Source organism: Leguminivora glycinivorella, chromosome 25, assembly GCF_023078275.1.
Source record: "Leguminivora glycinivorella isolate SPB_JAAS2020 chromosome 25, LegGlyc_1.1, whole genome shotgun sequence".
Taxonomy (NCBI): Eukaryota; Metazoa; Arthropoda; class Insecta; order Lepidoptera; family Tortricidae; genus Leguminivora; species Leguminivora glycinivorella.
The window spans coordinates 790,823-807,966 of record NC_062995.1 but is presented as its reverse complement, the minus strand read 5'-3'; the positions used below and the strand labels follow the sequence as shown (position 1 = coordinate 807,966).

The 17,144-nt window shown below is 36.9% G+C and overlaps 2 protein-coding genes across 3 annotated transcripts in view; one reads left to right on the top strand and one right to left on the bottom strand.

Moving 5' to 3' along the window:
• LOC125239196 (leishmanolysin-like peptidase) overlaps positions 1-17,144 on the bottom strand; it is a 222,311-nt gene that overhangs the window by 87,676 nt on the left and 117,491 nt on the right. The gene's annotated exons all lie outside the window — the stretch shown is intronic.
• LOC125239199 (GATA zinc finger domain-containing protein 14-like) lies at positions 272-2,758 on the top strand. The gene is made up of 2 exons (XM_048146718.1): positions 272-319; positions 1,667-2,758. The coding sequence occupies exons 1-2, from the start codon at positions 280-282 to the stop codon at positions 2,656-2,658; spliced, it is 1,032 nt and encodes a 343-aa protein (XP_048002675.1). The 5' UTR covers positions 272-279; the 3' UTR covers positions 2,659-2,758.

Genomic DNA, 17,144 nt, shown 5'->3' with positions numbered 1-17,144 from the left:
CGAAAGTCGATATATATCACTAAATGTTGGTAACAAAATAGGATCAAATAAAATTTGCTGACGTGGCTATGTACAAACTTTTTGAAAACTGCTGACGTTTATTGCCATTGAGAAATTTTGGAAACTACTTGTGATTCTTATATTAACTGCACAAATTTCGCAACTTATCATCAGAAATATTAAATTACAACAAATATAAAAGTTTTATGACATCCTTTCAATATAAATTCAATACAGCATAGAGGCACAGCAACAAAAAACAGAGGAAAAACTTATATAATGTCGCTTCTTAAAACAATTACAATACTGCTAATGACATGTGAGTAATTTACTTAAAATTACGTTAATGTGGGTAGGATTGTCTATAAGGAAATAATGACTAGAAGCTTCTTTGTGCTAACTCTTGCTACTAAAATCTTTAGCAAAGGCAGCCTGGCAAGAGTAGAAATTAAGGGGCGCCACCGTCTATGTAAACCGTTTTGCACGTGGCAACTATTGAGTCACTTTTATATGAGAACATGCAGTTAGTCTTGTTATGATAATAAATAGTTCCATTGCAACTTTTTTTTTGCCAGAATGTAGAAGTGATCCCATTCTTCCTTTTTGTTACAAATTTAATGAATTGTAAATTTTGTGTTAGAAAGACCATTAGTAAAAATTATCGCTATATGGATTAAGTGTGTCATACCATAGATTAAATATAACAAGATCGTACCATCCCATACATTAAAATGCGACCGCCTAAGACCGCGCTTACACTCCACCTCATAGATGGCGCCTCAAAAAAAATGTCTTGTTGCTTTCGATTATACTTGTAGATGGCGTTAAGTGTCACTTTTGACATAGATTTACGGCTCGGAATTGACACTTAATGCCAATCTACAAATAATCGGTGGCAACAAGGCATTTTTTTGTGGCGCCATCTATGTGTGGTGGAGTGTAAGCGCGTTCGTAGGCGGTCGCATTTTAATGTATGGGATGGTATGATCTTGTTATATTTAATTTATGGTCATACGGAGAAATGTGTCTGGCCTTTACATTTGGGCTTTTAAAACGATGATCAATGGGCAACTCGACTGTACTGAAAATAAAATACCATGCACGAAATAAAGAATCTGATAATTATAAGAAAAACAGGGGCAGAAGTTATTTTTAACTCCAATTCGTATTTTATAAATCAGATAGAAAAATGTAAAGTAAATCAGTTGACCGTGACGTCACTCAATTCGATTTCATATTAATTTCATATTAGCAAGTCGTTCAAAATCGTTTTGACAGTTCGTAAAAAGAAGCTGATTTGACTAGGAAGAAAGTAGAAGTAGCCTGTTCGTTGGGAGTTCATAAGTTTACTACTAATCGTGAGTAGTCAGTAGCAAAATCATGAACTCAAAAAACACCAGTGACAATGAGTAATGGCCCCAGCCACACACCACACCACACCGGCTGTAATGAATGACATAAACGTTATATAGTAAAAAGTATGACAGGGACAGCACGATGGCATTGACATAACGCTGTCCCTGTCACACAAGGTTAAAAACATTAGGACCATAAGAAGGCCAGACTCTAACCCCGTATAACACGCTTATCAGTACGTAAAGGAAGTACATATTATTAAGTCACACGGAGTAGTTAAAAGTTATTAAAGCTCATATTATATTTCCAGTCAAAATGTATCAAGGTGGAACAAACCAACATGGAATCTTAGAGAAACTTGATCAATTCAAAATGAAAAGAAGAGAGACTTTCGTCGTTACTCCACCATTTGAAATGAATATTGAAGCTCCTAAATTTTTTTATGACGGTAATGAAAGATATGACGCTAATAAAAATTGGAAACCTGTTTATGATTACGATGCCAAAAACCAAAAAGAAAATAATAAATTAGAAGATACAGATGAAGTTCCCGGTCACGAAGAAGACATTTTTATGAAACTTATGAGTAAACAAAACCAATTAGCTCAGAAATTAGCTGCGCTATTTGATCAACCAGATAATAACAACAATAAGTGTTATAAAGCATCGAATTGTAACGGGAAACATGGTGCAGACCCATTAAGAACAGTTAATAAAGGAGATTGTGTAATAGAATTGAATTGCTTCGCTCTAGGAGACTATGATGAACCAAATCAAGAAAATAACGTAAATCCAGAAAATAACGAAAATCAACAAACCCCAGAAAATAACGAAAATCAACAAAATCCAGAAAATAACGAGAATCAACAAAATCCAGAAAATAATGACAATCAGCAAAATCAACAAAATCCAGAAAATAACGAAAATCCAGAAAATAACGAGAATCAACAGAATCCACAAAATAACGAGAATCAACAGAATCCACAAAATAACGAAAATCCAGAAAATAACGAGAATCAACAGAATCCACAAAATAACGAGAATCAACAGAATCCACAAAATAACGAAAATCAACAAAATCCAGATAATAACGAGAATCAACAGAATCCAGAAAATAACGAAAATCAACAAAATCCAGAAAATAACGAGAATCAACAAAATCCAGAAAATAACGAAAATCAGCAAAATCAAGAAAATAACGAGAATCCAGAAAATAACGAAAATCAACAAAATCCAGAAAATAACGAAAATCAACAAAATCCAGAAAATCAAGAAAATAACGAGAATCAACAGAATCCATAAAATAACGAAAATCAACAGAATCCAGAAAATAACGAAAATCAACAGAATCCAGAAAATAACGAGAATCAACAAAATCAAGAAAATAACGAGAATCAACAGAATCAAGAAAATAACCAAAACCAAGAATAGCGGCTGTGTGTTGCTGATGCTTCAATGTTTTATACGCGCAGCTTGAAGAAATCTACCAATGGATCCGTCTGATTGTAGTAGTAGTAGTACCTAGTAGTAGTAACTCTCTATTGCACAACACATTGATTGTAATTATTTTCATACACATCTTACACGTATTGGGCATTTGGACACTGTTCCAATATTTGCCACCTACTTATCTAAGAACTAACGAACTATTATGGCTCTGCGAATCCTGGCCTCCAAAACGAAGTTAGCCTAAGGGTGTTATTCAACTGATCTGCAAAAAAATCAGATTTTGATGAACAAAAATATATATTTGGTCAGCTAAACTTGATAAATGGTCAGCAACTTAAGGTTGGCAAGCGAATTATTCCACTATGGATTACAGTATAACTGATTCGCAAAAATTGTTAAAATGTTTTGATCAGCAAATTAGTGGCATTTTGGTCGAACTGCTCGTTTAAACTGGTTTAAAGGTATAAGATCAATTGTACAACACTTATTATTTCTAAAGCACAGTTAGAATAAAACAAAATGTACAAAAAATAGACACCTTATTAACGGTAACCCCTACACAACGAGCTTCTACCAGAAAAAAGATCAGATTAGGTTAGAACTGTGACCCTTAAACATATGTACAGTCAACCAATTGGAATTCTAGGCCACTGTAGAACTGTGTCACAGTGACGTTATAGATCAGATTATAAAAACTCTCTTACTGCTTGTCATTTTGACATGGTTGTAGACTACCGGGACAGGCAAAGCCCATACAAAAAAGCGTACCCCTGAAATGTATGGGCCTTTTAGGATTTAAACTAGATGGGGCTGTTTCGCAGCCTGGAGGTAGCCAAAATCATATTTTCCTCAAATATGTTTGCGTGTTTTTTTTATAAGAACAAATTACATACTTCTTTATTTTAATATCATGATATCACGTCATGACACATTTTGAAAAAAAAAATGAATTCATCATTTAATTCCAAACAATAATGCGCTGTGAGATTTTGAAGTATACAGACTTTACCTTCCTGTAGAAGATCGTACAATGATTACAATTTGGTACATTGACCTGTCTGTGTGTCTGTTGCCATCTCTATTATACATACTCGCAAAATAATATCGCTTTGCTGCTCGCACAGCGGATTATATCGCGTATAATGAATTTACAATTCATCCCGACGTTTCGTACACTTTACAGGCTTTACAGTATTCGACCATCCGTTGACCACGAAGGCTGTAAAGTGTTCGAAACGTCGGGATGAATTGTAAATTCATTATACGCGATATAATCCGTTTCCATAGTTTTTAACCGCCGCCTCAAATCTCTCAAAGAAGGAAGGTTCTCAATTCGTCTGTTGTTTTTTTTTATGTTTGTTCCACGATATCTCCGTCGTTACTGGACCGATATTGAATTTTTTTTTATTGAATGTATATGCATACAGATTGGTTCCATTTTTCTCAGAAACCAGTTCTGATGATGGGATCCTGGAGAAATATTTCACATATTTTAAGGAACAGCCTGCATTTACGTACGGAACAGTGACATTTGGTGCAGTGGAACTGCTGATGGTGGTCAGAACGGAACTCCTCAAATCTGAACGGCACGCTTATAGTGACTTTGGTATTTTTATAAGAACAGCATGCATTACGTCCAGAACAGTGACATTTGGTGCAGTGGAACTGCTGATGAAGATCAGAACGGAACTCCTTAAATCTGAACGGCACACTTATAGTGACTTTGGTATTTTTATAAGAATAGCATGCATTTAAGTTGAGAACAGTGACATTTATTTAGTTATGTTTGTTAAGAATATTGAGTTTTCAAGTCAAATTTTGTCAAGCTTCGATTTTTTTATAATCGGATTCATGAGGAATTGAGGAAACTCCTCAAACCTTAACGGTATACGTATGTTCATTTGTGTTGCCATCAAATCATCATTATCCTTCTTGCGTTATCCCGGCAATTGACAACTAATCCCAAGATTTGGCAAAGGATTAGTCCGGTTTCCTCACGAAGTCACGATGTTTTCCTTCATCGAAAAGCGACTGGCAAATATCAAATGACATATGTGTTGCCAACAAATAATTAAAGTATTAAAAGCAGCTTTAAAAAATACCTACACATTTCTACATAATATAACATTCGCAAGTAGTTTTCATCAGAACCCCAAAGGCGGCGGTTTTTTTTCTTAAAAATTATATTTCATGAGTAACTATCGCGGTAACCGAAGACAATATTATCCATACTAATCCATCCATACTATTATACTATACTATATATACTTATACTATAATACTATATACTATCTATCTATATACTATATACTATCCATCCATCCATCCATACTAATATCCATACTAATATTATAAATGTGAAAGTAACTCTGTCTGTCTGTCTGTCTGTCTGTTACGCTTTCCCGCTTAAACCACGCAACCGATTTTGATGAAATTTGGAACAGACAATCTTTAGACCCTGAGACAGAACATAGGCTACTTTTTATTTCGAAAAAAAGGGATGAAGGGGTTGAAAAAGAGGTTGAAAGTTTGTATGGGATTTCTTAATTTTAAATGATAAAACCATGAAACTTTATATTTTAGCACTTGATAAGAAATCATTAAACATATATTTAAAGTCACATACAGGTCGAACGCGATTAATTAACATTATTTTTACCTTTAAAATAAACATGGTGGGAAATAAACATTAACTAAAAGCGGGTAGATTATATTTATTTGTCTACCCTGAACATTTATATAAATTAACTAGCTTTTACCCGCGGCTTCGCCCGCGTAATAAAAGTATTCATTAAGATTTTCATTTGGATCCTTAGGTTTCTCTGTAGGTATATTTATCTGCGATTATTTCGATTGCACATAATACTTTTGCTTGCAATGATTGTAGAAATATTACACATCGACCACAGCGTAGGTAATTCTATATACGCTGGGGAAACCTTTATAAACATCCCACATAGCCCGTATTTCGACACTATGATCGGTGGGTAAAAAGTACTTTTTTCTATTATCCCTTACAATTTTTTACATTTTGCTTATACTTATCGCAAACGTAATCTTCAAGCAAGCAAACAACGATCGTCTTAGAGCACATTGATTGTAAGAGACCGCCGACCGATTATCCGTATCCCTCTAACGATACCCATATTATCCGTATCCGTATCCGTATCCGTATCCGTATCCGTATCCGTATCCGTATCCGTATCGCTATCGCTATCGCTATCGCTATCGCTATCGCTATCGCTATCGCTATCGCTATCCCTATCGCTATCGCTAACGCTAACGCTGTCGCTATCGCTAACGCTATCGCTAACGCTATCGCTAACGCTATCGCTAACGCTATCGCTAACGCTAACGCTAACGCTATCGCTATCGCTATCGCTATCGCTATCGCTATCGCTATCCCTATCGCTATCCCTATCGCTATCCCTATCGCTATCCCTATCGCTATCCCTATCGCTATCCCTATCCCTATCGCTATCCCTATCGCTATCCCTATCCCTATCGCTATCCCTATCCCTATCCCTATCCCTATCCCTATCCCTATCCCTATCCCTATCCCTATCCCTATCCCTATCCTTATCCCTTATCAAGATGTTTAATGATATAACACTAAGTTCTCGCGCTTTGTACACATATTTAAAGTCACATACAGGTCGAACGCGATTAATTAACATTATTTTTACCTTTTTTCCCAACGTTTCGGCCAGGTTGCACTGGCCGTGGTCGCGGAAGACTGACGTCCCAGCAAAATGTCACCAGAGATGTAAACAACACAAAACTACCCGATATTAATTTATATAAATGTTCGGGGTAGACAAATAAATATAATCTACCCGCTTTTAGTTAATGTTTATTTCCCACCATGTTTATTTTAAAGGTAAAAATAATGTTAATTAATCGCGTTCGACCTGTATGTGACTTTAAATATATGTTTAAATAATGATTTCTTATCAAGTGCTAAAATATAAAGTTTCATGGTTTTATCTTTTAAAATTAAGAAATCCTATACAAACTTTCAACCTCTTTTTCAACCCCTTCATCCCTTTTTTTCGAAATAAAAAGTAGCCTATGTTCTGTCTCAGGGTCTAAAGATTGTCTGTTCCAAATTTCATCAAAATCGGCTGCGTGGTTTAAGCGGGAAAGCGTAACAGACAGACAGACAGACAGACAGACAGACAGACAGACAGACAGACAGACAGAGTTACTTTCGCATTTATAATATTAGTATGGATATCGGGTAGTTTTGTGTTGTTTACATCTCCGGTGACATTTTGCTGGGACGTCAGTCTTCCGCGACCACGTCCAGTGCAACCTGGCCGAAACGTTGGGAAAAAAGGTAAAAATAATGTTAATTAATCGCGTTCGACCTGTATGTGACTTTAAATATGTGTACAAAGCGCGAGAACTTAAAGTGTTATATCATTAAACATCTTGATAAGGGATAGGGATAGGGATAGGGATAGCGATAGGGATAGCGATAGGGATAGCGATAGGGATAGCGATAGCGATAGCGATAGCGATAGCGATAGCGATAGCGATAGCGTTAGCGATAGCGATACGGATACGGATACGGATACGGATACGGATAATATGGGTATCGTTAGAGGGATACGGCTAATCGGTCGGCGGTCTCTTACAATCAATGTGCTCTAAGACGATCGTTGTTTGCTTGCTTGAAGATTACGTTTGCGATAAGTATAAGCAAAATGTAAAAAATTGTAAGGGATAATAGAAAAAAGTACTTTTTACCCACCGATCATAGTGTCGAAATACGGGCTGTTTATAAAGGTTTCCCCAGCGTATATAGAATTACCTACGCTGTGGTCGATGTGTAATATTTCTACAATCATTGCAAGCAATAGTATTATGTGCATTCGAAATAATCGCAGATAAATATACCTATAGAGAAACCTACTGTCCCTACGGATCCAAATGAAAATCTTAATGAATACTTTTATTACGCGGGCGAAGCCGCGGGTAAAAGCTAGTGTTTAATAAATGGATTTGATTTATCTGTAATGCTAGTATTTTATATTGGGTATCTATAGTTTTCTTAAATTAAATATTCTTCATTGTTTCACTACTCTATTTTCTTGTTTAATCAGTTAAATTATTTTTAAGTAATTGTACATTGTATGTTTTTGTAATTTATTAGCTTTCGCTTTCTCGGGTATCAATATTGGCACCTGTGATTGAACAAATAACTATTGAATCTTTCAAAATCTTAAAATATTTTTATCGTCAGTTAATATTTTAATTTCTGCGAAATTAAACCATGTTGCAATTGAGAAATTTTGGAAACTACTTGTGATTCTTATATAATTGCACCGATATTGCAACTTAGGTATCAAAAACAATTTTAAATTTCAATAAATATAAAAGTTTTATGACATCCTTTCAATATAAATCCAATACATCGTAGAGGCGTACAAGAAAACAACAAACAGAGGAAAAACTTATATAATGTCGCTTCTTAAAACAATTACAATCCTGCTATTGACGTGTGAGTAATTTACTTAAAATTACGTTAATGTGGATAAGGTCGTCTATAAGGAAATAATGTAGAAGCTTCTTTGTGCCTTAACTCTTGCTATTAAAAATCTTTAGCAAAGGTACAGTCTGACAAAAAAGAGTAGAAATTATGGGGGGGGGGGGGGGCACCGTATGTCAAGTTGTCAACCGTTTTGCATGTGGCAACTATTGAGTCACTTTAGTATGAGAACAATTAGTGTTGCTATAATAAAAATTTGTTCCATTTCTACTCTTTTTTCCAGGCGGGAGAAAGAATAGCATCCCCTATTCTTTCTTCCTTTATCAAATTGTTTGATTGTTATAAATTTTGTGCTAGAAAGACCGTTCGTAAAAAAAGAAAAATTGGTAAATCAATACGATTGTGTCATAGAGAGATAGATATTAGATAAATAGGTTTTTTGGCATAAATCATACACTGTCAGTTACAAATCATACGGAGAAGTGTGTATAGCCTTCGCATTTGACCAGTTAAAACGATGTTCAGTGTTGGGAGTTCATAAGTTTACCACTGATCGTGAGTAGCTAGTAGCATAAGTATGAACTCGCGAAAACACCTGCGGCTGTGACAAAGAGTAAAAAGACGAAACACACTTGAGCATTTCTTTTTTTTTTGCCAATAATTTTTTTTTATTGTTTTAGGGAATTTTAGGTCAATTGTACTCAGAATCACGAGTACCTACATTCAATCTCACTGGGAGACAAAAAGTGTCCCAGAATTTCCATATTTTTTTTTTACTTTCCTCTTTTGTTACCCCATACAACATGTACGGAAAATGGCAACAAAATATGAAAAAATTGTATGGGACAATTTTTTTAACTACTAGGATTGAAAAATACTAGCCTTTTCAATCCTAGTAGTTAAAAAAATTCTGAGTAGAAATAGCATTTTTTTTTTCAAAAATATCACACTTCATAAAAGTGGCAAAAAAAAAAGAAATGCTCACTTATCCGTACCCACGACAAAGGAATTTCACGATAAATTACAAGATGTAGTTAAAGTTATTGGTTTCGAATCCTTACTAAAGCTCAAATAATATTTCCAGTAAAAATGTATCAAGCTGGAACAAACCAACATGGAATCTTAGAGAAACTTGATCAATTCAAAATGAAAAGAAGAGAGACTTTCGTAGTCACTCCTCCATTTCAACTAAATATTGAAGCTTCTAAAGATGTTAATGACGGTAATGAAAGATATGACGCTGATAAATCGGAACCTGTCTATGATGACGATGCCCAAAACCAAAAAGATTATAATAAATTCGAAGATAAGGATGAAGCTCCCGGTCTCGCAGACGATGTTTTTATGAAAGTTATAAGTAAACAAAATCAATTAGTACAGAAATTGGCCACGCTACTTAATCAGCCGGATAATAACAACAAGAAAACTTATATTGACCGGAATATAGACCATGGCCTCAATAAAAGTGAAAAAGGTAATCACGGTCAATATAAGTCTCATCAAACTAACCGTGAATCATTTAAAACTCGTAACAACAAGAAGTGTAATAATAATAAAGCATCGAATTGTAACGGCAAACATGGTGCAGATCCATTAAGAACAGTTAATAAAGAAGATTGTGTAAAAGAATTGGATTGCTTCCCTCTAGTAGGGGACTTAGATGATGATTAAAATCAAGAAAATAACGGAAATCAAGAAAATAACGAAAATCTAGAAAATAACAAATAAGATTATGATAACTAAATATTGATCTGCATTTCTGCTAAGTTATCAGCTTAATAGTGCCTACTTGTGTTTGGACCTTATGTTGTCTGCAATAAACGGATTCATTATTATTAATAAATAGTTGATCTGCAAAATAATTATTTGGTCAGCAAAATTTGAAAATTGGTAGACAAAAAAAATCGTTAAGAAGTTTAATTATGATATCTGCATTAAAGGAACGGTCATCTGATAAAATAAGTTGGCTTACGTTTCATTTGAAAAATTGGCAAAATGGCAGAGACGGAGCGAAATTAACCCACGTGACACGATCAGTCGTGTGCGCGCATCACTCGATGTAGTCGATGTTTGTTTTGCAACAGCAGAACTCATTTGTGGTCGATTTCGGTCGGTCTAGAACGCAAAATGACCACTATATATATTTATATAGGTAGGTTAGGTTCATTAGGTATCTTCAAATGGCCGAAGGCCAATGTACACGTAATAGGAGCCCCGCGGAATCGGGGCTTCGTCGATATCGCTTTAAAGTTAAGATAAAACAGAAAAAATGTTGTAGGCATTTTTCGTTCTAGACCTTTTGTTATGTAGACTAATAGCGATATAGGTAAAGTAGTAGGTACACTAGTAATTTTGCTTTCTAGACCATCCGAGATCAACCCATATGCAGCGCCACGTGTGGTAAAATAAGGAAATAATTCGACCAAAATGCCGCTAGTTTGCTGATCAAAAAATTTTTTAGATTTTTGCGAATCAGTTATGCTATAATCCATAATGGAATAATTCGCTTACTGTTTGCTTGACAAAATTTGATTCATTGTAGTTCACTTACTGGTGCTCAAATAATTTATTTACTGACCAAATAAATTGAGAGCAGCTCAGCGAGACATTAAATGCAACCCGGTTTTGGAATACTTGCTAATCTTAAGTTGCTGACCATTCATCAATTTTAGCTGACCAAATATTGCTGCTAGTACATTTTTGCCCATCAAAATCAGATTTTTTGCAGATCAGTTAAATAATAATCATGCCTAATAATAGCGGCTGTGTGTTGCCGGTTGCTGGTGCCTGAATATTTTGTACGCGCGGCTTGAAGAAATCTACCAATGGATCCGTCTGATTGTAGTACTAGTAATTCTTTATTGTACAAAGTCACATTTTACAAGTTGCGAGGACGGGAATTCAAATAATACTTGAATGTTTAGAGGAGCTCATATGGACAATTCAGCAAAAAAAATCACAGGCCGTCACACCTGCGGGTACCACAAAAACTCACATGGACAAACCAAGCCAAAGTGCGGAATCCATTCACATAGAGCAAGAAACACCATTGCGGTTTTTTCGTCAAATGCCAAAGTAAAACTTGTAGAGCTACTTCAGAGAAGGCAAATATAAAACAGACGAAGAATACGACAAAATCGATTACAATTTATTATCAAAACGCTAGAGGGTTAAGAACTAAGTTGAATACATTTTTTAACAATGCGGCGTCATCTACATACGACTTAATAGCAATTACAGAATCAGGAACAAATGACAGCATCTCGGATGGAGAGTTAGTTCCTCAAGGATTCACAGTGCTGCGCTGCGATCGCATGGATGGCCGCAAGCATGGTGGGGCAATGTTGATAGCCGCTCCGCGGGTCGGCCTCAGCCTACAGCGAGTTGTACCACCGGGTCGCGACATAGACTCAGCGATTTATGAACTTGTCTCAGCGGTAGTGAAAGTGAAAAATAACTATTCTTGTCTTTACTGTGTGGTGTACATTCCCCCTAAAAGCCCCGATAGAGAGTATATGCAATTATTTCACACGTTAGAGCTTTTTTCTTCGAAATACAAAAATCTTATAATACTTGGTGATTTTAACTTGTACTCAGCTTCATCTGATGTTCAAAATTATTTTGATTTTTTTTTGGCCTTCTGTGGACTAAGTCAGAGAAACCTAGTCACGAATACCAACGGGAGGTTATTAGATTTAGCCTTGACATCTGGACGGGATGAAGATATGTCTGTAAGGTTGGCCCTTGATATTCTGGTTTCAGTGGACGAGCATCACCCACCACTGGAAATCAACGTGGTGGTAGGCGCGTGTAAGCCCAAAACTGTGATAGATGCTGGTAAGCCTCAATACAACGCATCGAATGAGACTAAGGTCCACCCTTACCCTAAATGGAATTTCTGTAAGTGTAATTTTAATCAACTGTATCTTGATATGACACTGATAGACTGGTCCTCCCTGTATAGTATAAGAGATGTTGAAGTAGCTGTTCAATGTTTTTATGTTAAGCTATATAGTGTGATAAATAGTAACGTACCTACTAAAAGACACAATAATAATAAGAGTAATGACAAGTTTAAATATCCCGAATGGTATACCGTAGATATAATAAGGGATATAAAGGCAAAAGCATATTGGCATAAGTTATATAAACACAGCGGAGATGAGAACCATTATAAAATGTTTTCTTATTACAGGACCATAGTTAAAAAAAATATTAGTGCGTCATTAAAAATGTACCAGGAACGCTTACAGAAAAATTTCATTAGCGATCCCGCATCATTCTGGGGGTTTGTAAGATCACAGCGCGACAGTCGTAATAAGTGCATGGTATCTAAGGACGGCCAGACGTTACAACCGGAAGAATGTGCTAGGGAGTTGGCAAAATTCTTTCAATCCGTGTACAGTAAGGTCGAACCACGTCTGAACCCGAGTGTAGCGGCGGAAGAGGCGGCAGCGGGCGGTGCAGGGACAAGTTTAAGAGTACATATACCGTGCTTGCAGCTATCGGATGTGCAAACTGCCCTGCGCCGGCTTAAGCCAAAGCGATCTGCCGGACCCGATGGAATTCCGCCGTATGTGGTCAAAGACTGTCGAATTTTGTTAGCAGAGCCCTTGTTACACATTTTTAATCTGTGTCTCTATCAGAGCGTATTTCCAGAATGTTGGAAGACCACTCGAGTTACACCAGTCCCGAAGAGTGGGGCAGGAACGGATGTGAGCGGATTCCGACCAGTGGCGGTTTTGTCAACATTTGCCAAACTATTGGAATCCGTGTTACACGCAGCGATATTTCCCCAGGTGGCTGCGAGACTGAGTGAAGCCCAACATGGCTTTCGTCCAGGCCGTAGCACGGAGAGCAATTTGCTGTGCTTTATGAACTATGCGACACAGGAAGTAGACCGGCTAGGCGGACAAGTCGATGTCGCATATTTCGATTTTACGAAAGCGTTCGATACCGTGGATAACGATATACTGTTGGCAAAGCTGGCTTCGATGGGATTTACGCCAAGTCTGATTAGTCTCTTTGCAAATTACTTTAGTAACCGCAAGCAATACGTGGATTATAAAGGCCACGTATCGGATTGTTATCGAACGCTTTCAGGTGTAAGCCAGGGCAGTAATTTGGGCCCCTTAAACTTCAATCTCATGATCAATGATCTTCCGAGTGTTGTAGAGCATGCTACCTGCCTGATGTTTGCAGATGACCTTAAATTGTTGTTGAAAGTCAGGGATGGCAATGATTGTAGAAGATTACAGAGTGACATCGACAAGGTAGTGAATTGGAGCCACAAAAATAAGTTGTCCTTCAATGTGTCCAAATGCAACGTAGTGACATACAGCAAAGCCGTCTCTCCATTGGTACACTCGTATAACATTGAAGGGGAACCAATAACGCGAGTGTCGTCTGTGCGAGATCTGGGTTTGCGGGTTGAGTCGGATCTGTCCTTTAGAAAGCACATAGTAGATACTTGCAAGAAAGCTTTTAGAAACTTAGGCTTTATACTACGCCAGACAAAGGACTTTAAAAACACGGCAACAGTCAGGGCTCTCTATAACGCGCTAGTAAGGAGTAGACTAGAAAGTGGGGCAATGATATGGAACCCTCATGAAGCGAAGTACTCTTTGATGGTAGAAAAAATCCAAAACAAATTTACCAGATATTTGTACTTAAAAGAGTATGGAGTGTATCCGTTTTATCCACTCATGTACCCGACTCTCTTTGTTCTTGGCATGGTAGGTTACACGAAACTGGAAGTGAGGCGAAATCTGTCATTGGCGACATATGTGTTCAAAGTTTGGCGGGGGATCGTGCACAATCCGGAAGTGCTGGGGGAGTTAGGACTGGTGGTGCCGCGCGCGCGGGCCGAGCCGCCGCGCTCCGCGCATGCTGGCGCGCCCGAGCGCGCGCACTAATTTGCTAGCTGCAGCACCGTTGGTCGCGGCAATTAATATTTTAAACAAGATCTCGGTTGAAATAGATCTCTTCAGCTGTACTCTTACTAAGTTCACAGAGGCCACTTACAAATATTTGTGTAATTTAAATAAATGAAATTATATATTAGCTAAATAGTGTATATATTAATGGTAGATTTGATATTCCTATTTTAGAATGAAATGTGTATTATTTTAGTAACTTATTTTATATTGAATTTGACATTGAATTTTGTGATAATGATAAGTAATGAATAATAATGTATTTTTAGTGTTAATGTGACTAGTATATAAGCGCTTTGGTTAACACTGTAATGCTTATGTATGCTAAAATAAATGAAATGAAAAAAAAAATGAAAAACATTGTAATGATTTTTATACATATCTTACACGTGCTGGGCACTGTTCCAATATTTGCCACCAACTTATTTTCAAATAATGAGCTGTGAGATTTTGAACTATAAAGAATTTACCTTCCTGTAGAAGATCATACAATGATTACATATAATATTTGATACATTGACCTGTCTGTTGCCATCTCTATTACACTCGCATAATAATATTGCTTTGCTGCTCGCACAGTGTCTTTGACCTTCGGATTCATGGGCGAGACAGCAATATTATTCCGATAGAGATAGGAACAGCATCTGTGTACCCTTACACAGATGCTGTACTTACTCAGCCCTCTGAGTGGACGCTCGGTCAGCGGGGCCAGCGTCGACTCAGGACACTTGTATGACCTTCAATTGTTTGATATGCACGCCGCACGCCCCGCCCCGCTGCATGCCAAATGTGAGCGTGAATTCAGGCCGCACACTAAGCATGCCACGTCCTTACTTTAGTAAGTCCACAATTTCAGGGCACTCTTCCCTCTCTTTCATTAATAGAAAGACAGGAGAGATGAGACTTCCAAATATGTACTTGACAACTCCTAAATTGGCTCGCTTCATGCACAACTGCATCCCCATACCAATAAAAACAACGTTTTCATCACACCAACTGGTAGAGACTCTCTGGATTCTTCAGAAACAGATGAAAAAGTTGAATTTAATCCACAAGTGTGCAAAGTAATTTCATACTTTCAAGCTGGCTGGTAGAATTAACCTACAAATGATGATTTTGAATAATATTTATATACTGGCCTTAGAGTCTGTTTCAGACGATTTAGATGCAATGTCCGAGAGACTTCGCTTTTGATGGGTAAAGAGACCTAAGCGAGAGCGACATATTTTGCCACATAGCTGAAAAGGGAAGCTTACAACCGATTGCGACGTTTCACTTTGGTGTCTTCTTTCTCTTTTGTCAGCAAGTGCCGCAAACCAGGTCTATCGGCGAACTTGCGACCATCCCATCGCACTTTCGCCACTCCGTCCGCTTCTCCGCAAGCTTCTCCCAGTTTCATTAAATGTTTAATAAACTGATGGATTTGATTTACTTGTAATGGTAGTTTTATGATATTTCAATTTAATTAAAGATTCTTCATTGCTTCACTGTTGTATTTTTATTTGCAAGCCAATTTTACATTGTGTCCTTTTGTACTTTTTCAATAAACGTTTTATATTCATGATATTTGTTTTCGTTGATGTCTGTTTTTGCTGAGTTTGTTTCACAGCAATTTGAATTCATATTTAACTTAGTTTTATTTTCAAAGTTTAAGATATTTATAATTTCTTATGGCAATCTACTCCTTTTCTAAGAGTTACCTACTATTTTCTTTATGTAAGAAGATCTGTTTTGCTGTATGTTGTTGAAACAGGTCAATATACATTATGATCAATTTTGTCATAGAGGCGATTTTTTAGACGTTCTTTATTTCCATAGTTTTGAACATTTTCTCATTTACATGATACTTTAAAGTTTTTTGGTAACATCTTGTTTTTTCAACTTATCGTTGTCATCCTACATCAAATACTTTCAGCAAAAAAGGAAAACAAAAAGTTTTTTACTGTGTCGTTAAATTTGTGTACTATACAAAGTTAACGACCCAGTAAAAAAATCGAAATAATAATGCAAAAGATATTGTTTTGTGATTTCAATAAAGCATGAAGTTGTTGATTAAGTGTACAATAGTAAGCTGCCGTGCGTTATTTTGTGATGTTTTCTACTTTATCATTACTAATGTTTTTATCAACATGTAAGTTACATTCATTTTGTTTTAATTTTTGTTTGCGTCCAACCGGTCGACGGTCCAACGTAGTCCATACTTAAACAAGTAGTATATATCAAAGAGTAGTGACTCTACAGTCTCGTTAATTTGTATCATCATCATCATCCTCCTCCTTGCGGTATCCCGACATTTGCCACGGCTCATGGGAGCCTGGGGTCCGCTGTGACAACTAACCCTAAGATTTAGCATAGACACTAGTTTTTACGAAAGCGACTGCCATCTGACCTTCCAAGCTTCCAACCCAAAGGGTAACTAGGCCTTATTGGAATTAGTCCGGTTTCCTCACGATGTTTTCCTTCACCGAAAAGACTGACAAAAATCAAATGACATTTCGCACATAAGTTCCGAAAAACTCATGGGTACGAGCCGGGGTTCGAACCCGCGACCTCCGGATTGAAAGTGGCGGCGCTCTTACCGCTAGGCCACCAGCGCTTAGGTTAATTTGTATTTAAGTTTACTAAAAATTTATGGAAGATTTTTAGATATCATGTGTGCCTAAGCATAATTATTTACTTCTTTTCCTTATATGATCTAATCATATAAGGAAACGCTATATAAGCGCTGGTAGTCTAGCGGTAAATATTATATGTGCGACTTTCGTTCCGGAGGTCGCGGGTTCGAACCCCGGCTCGCACCAATGAGTTTTTCTGAACTTTTGTGCGAAATGTAATTTGATATTTGCCAGTCGCTTTTCGGTGAAGGAAAACATCGTGAGGAAACCGGACTAAATCCAATAAGGAATAGT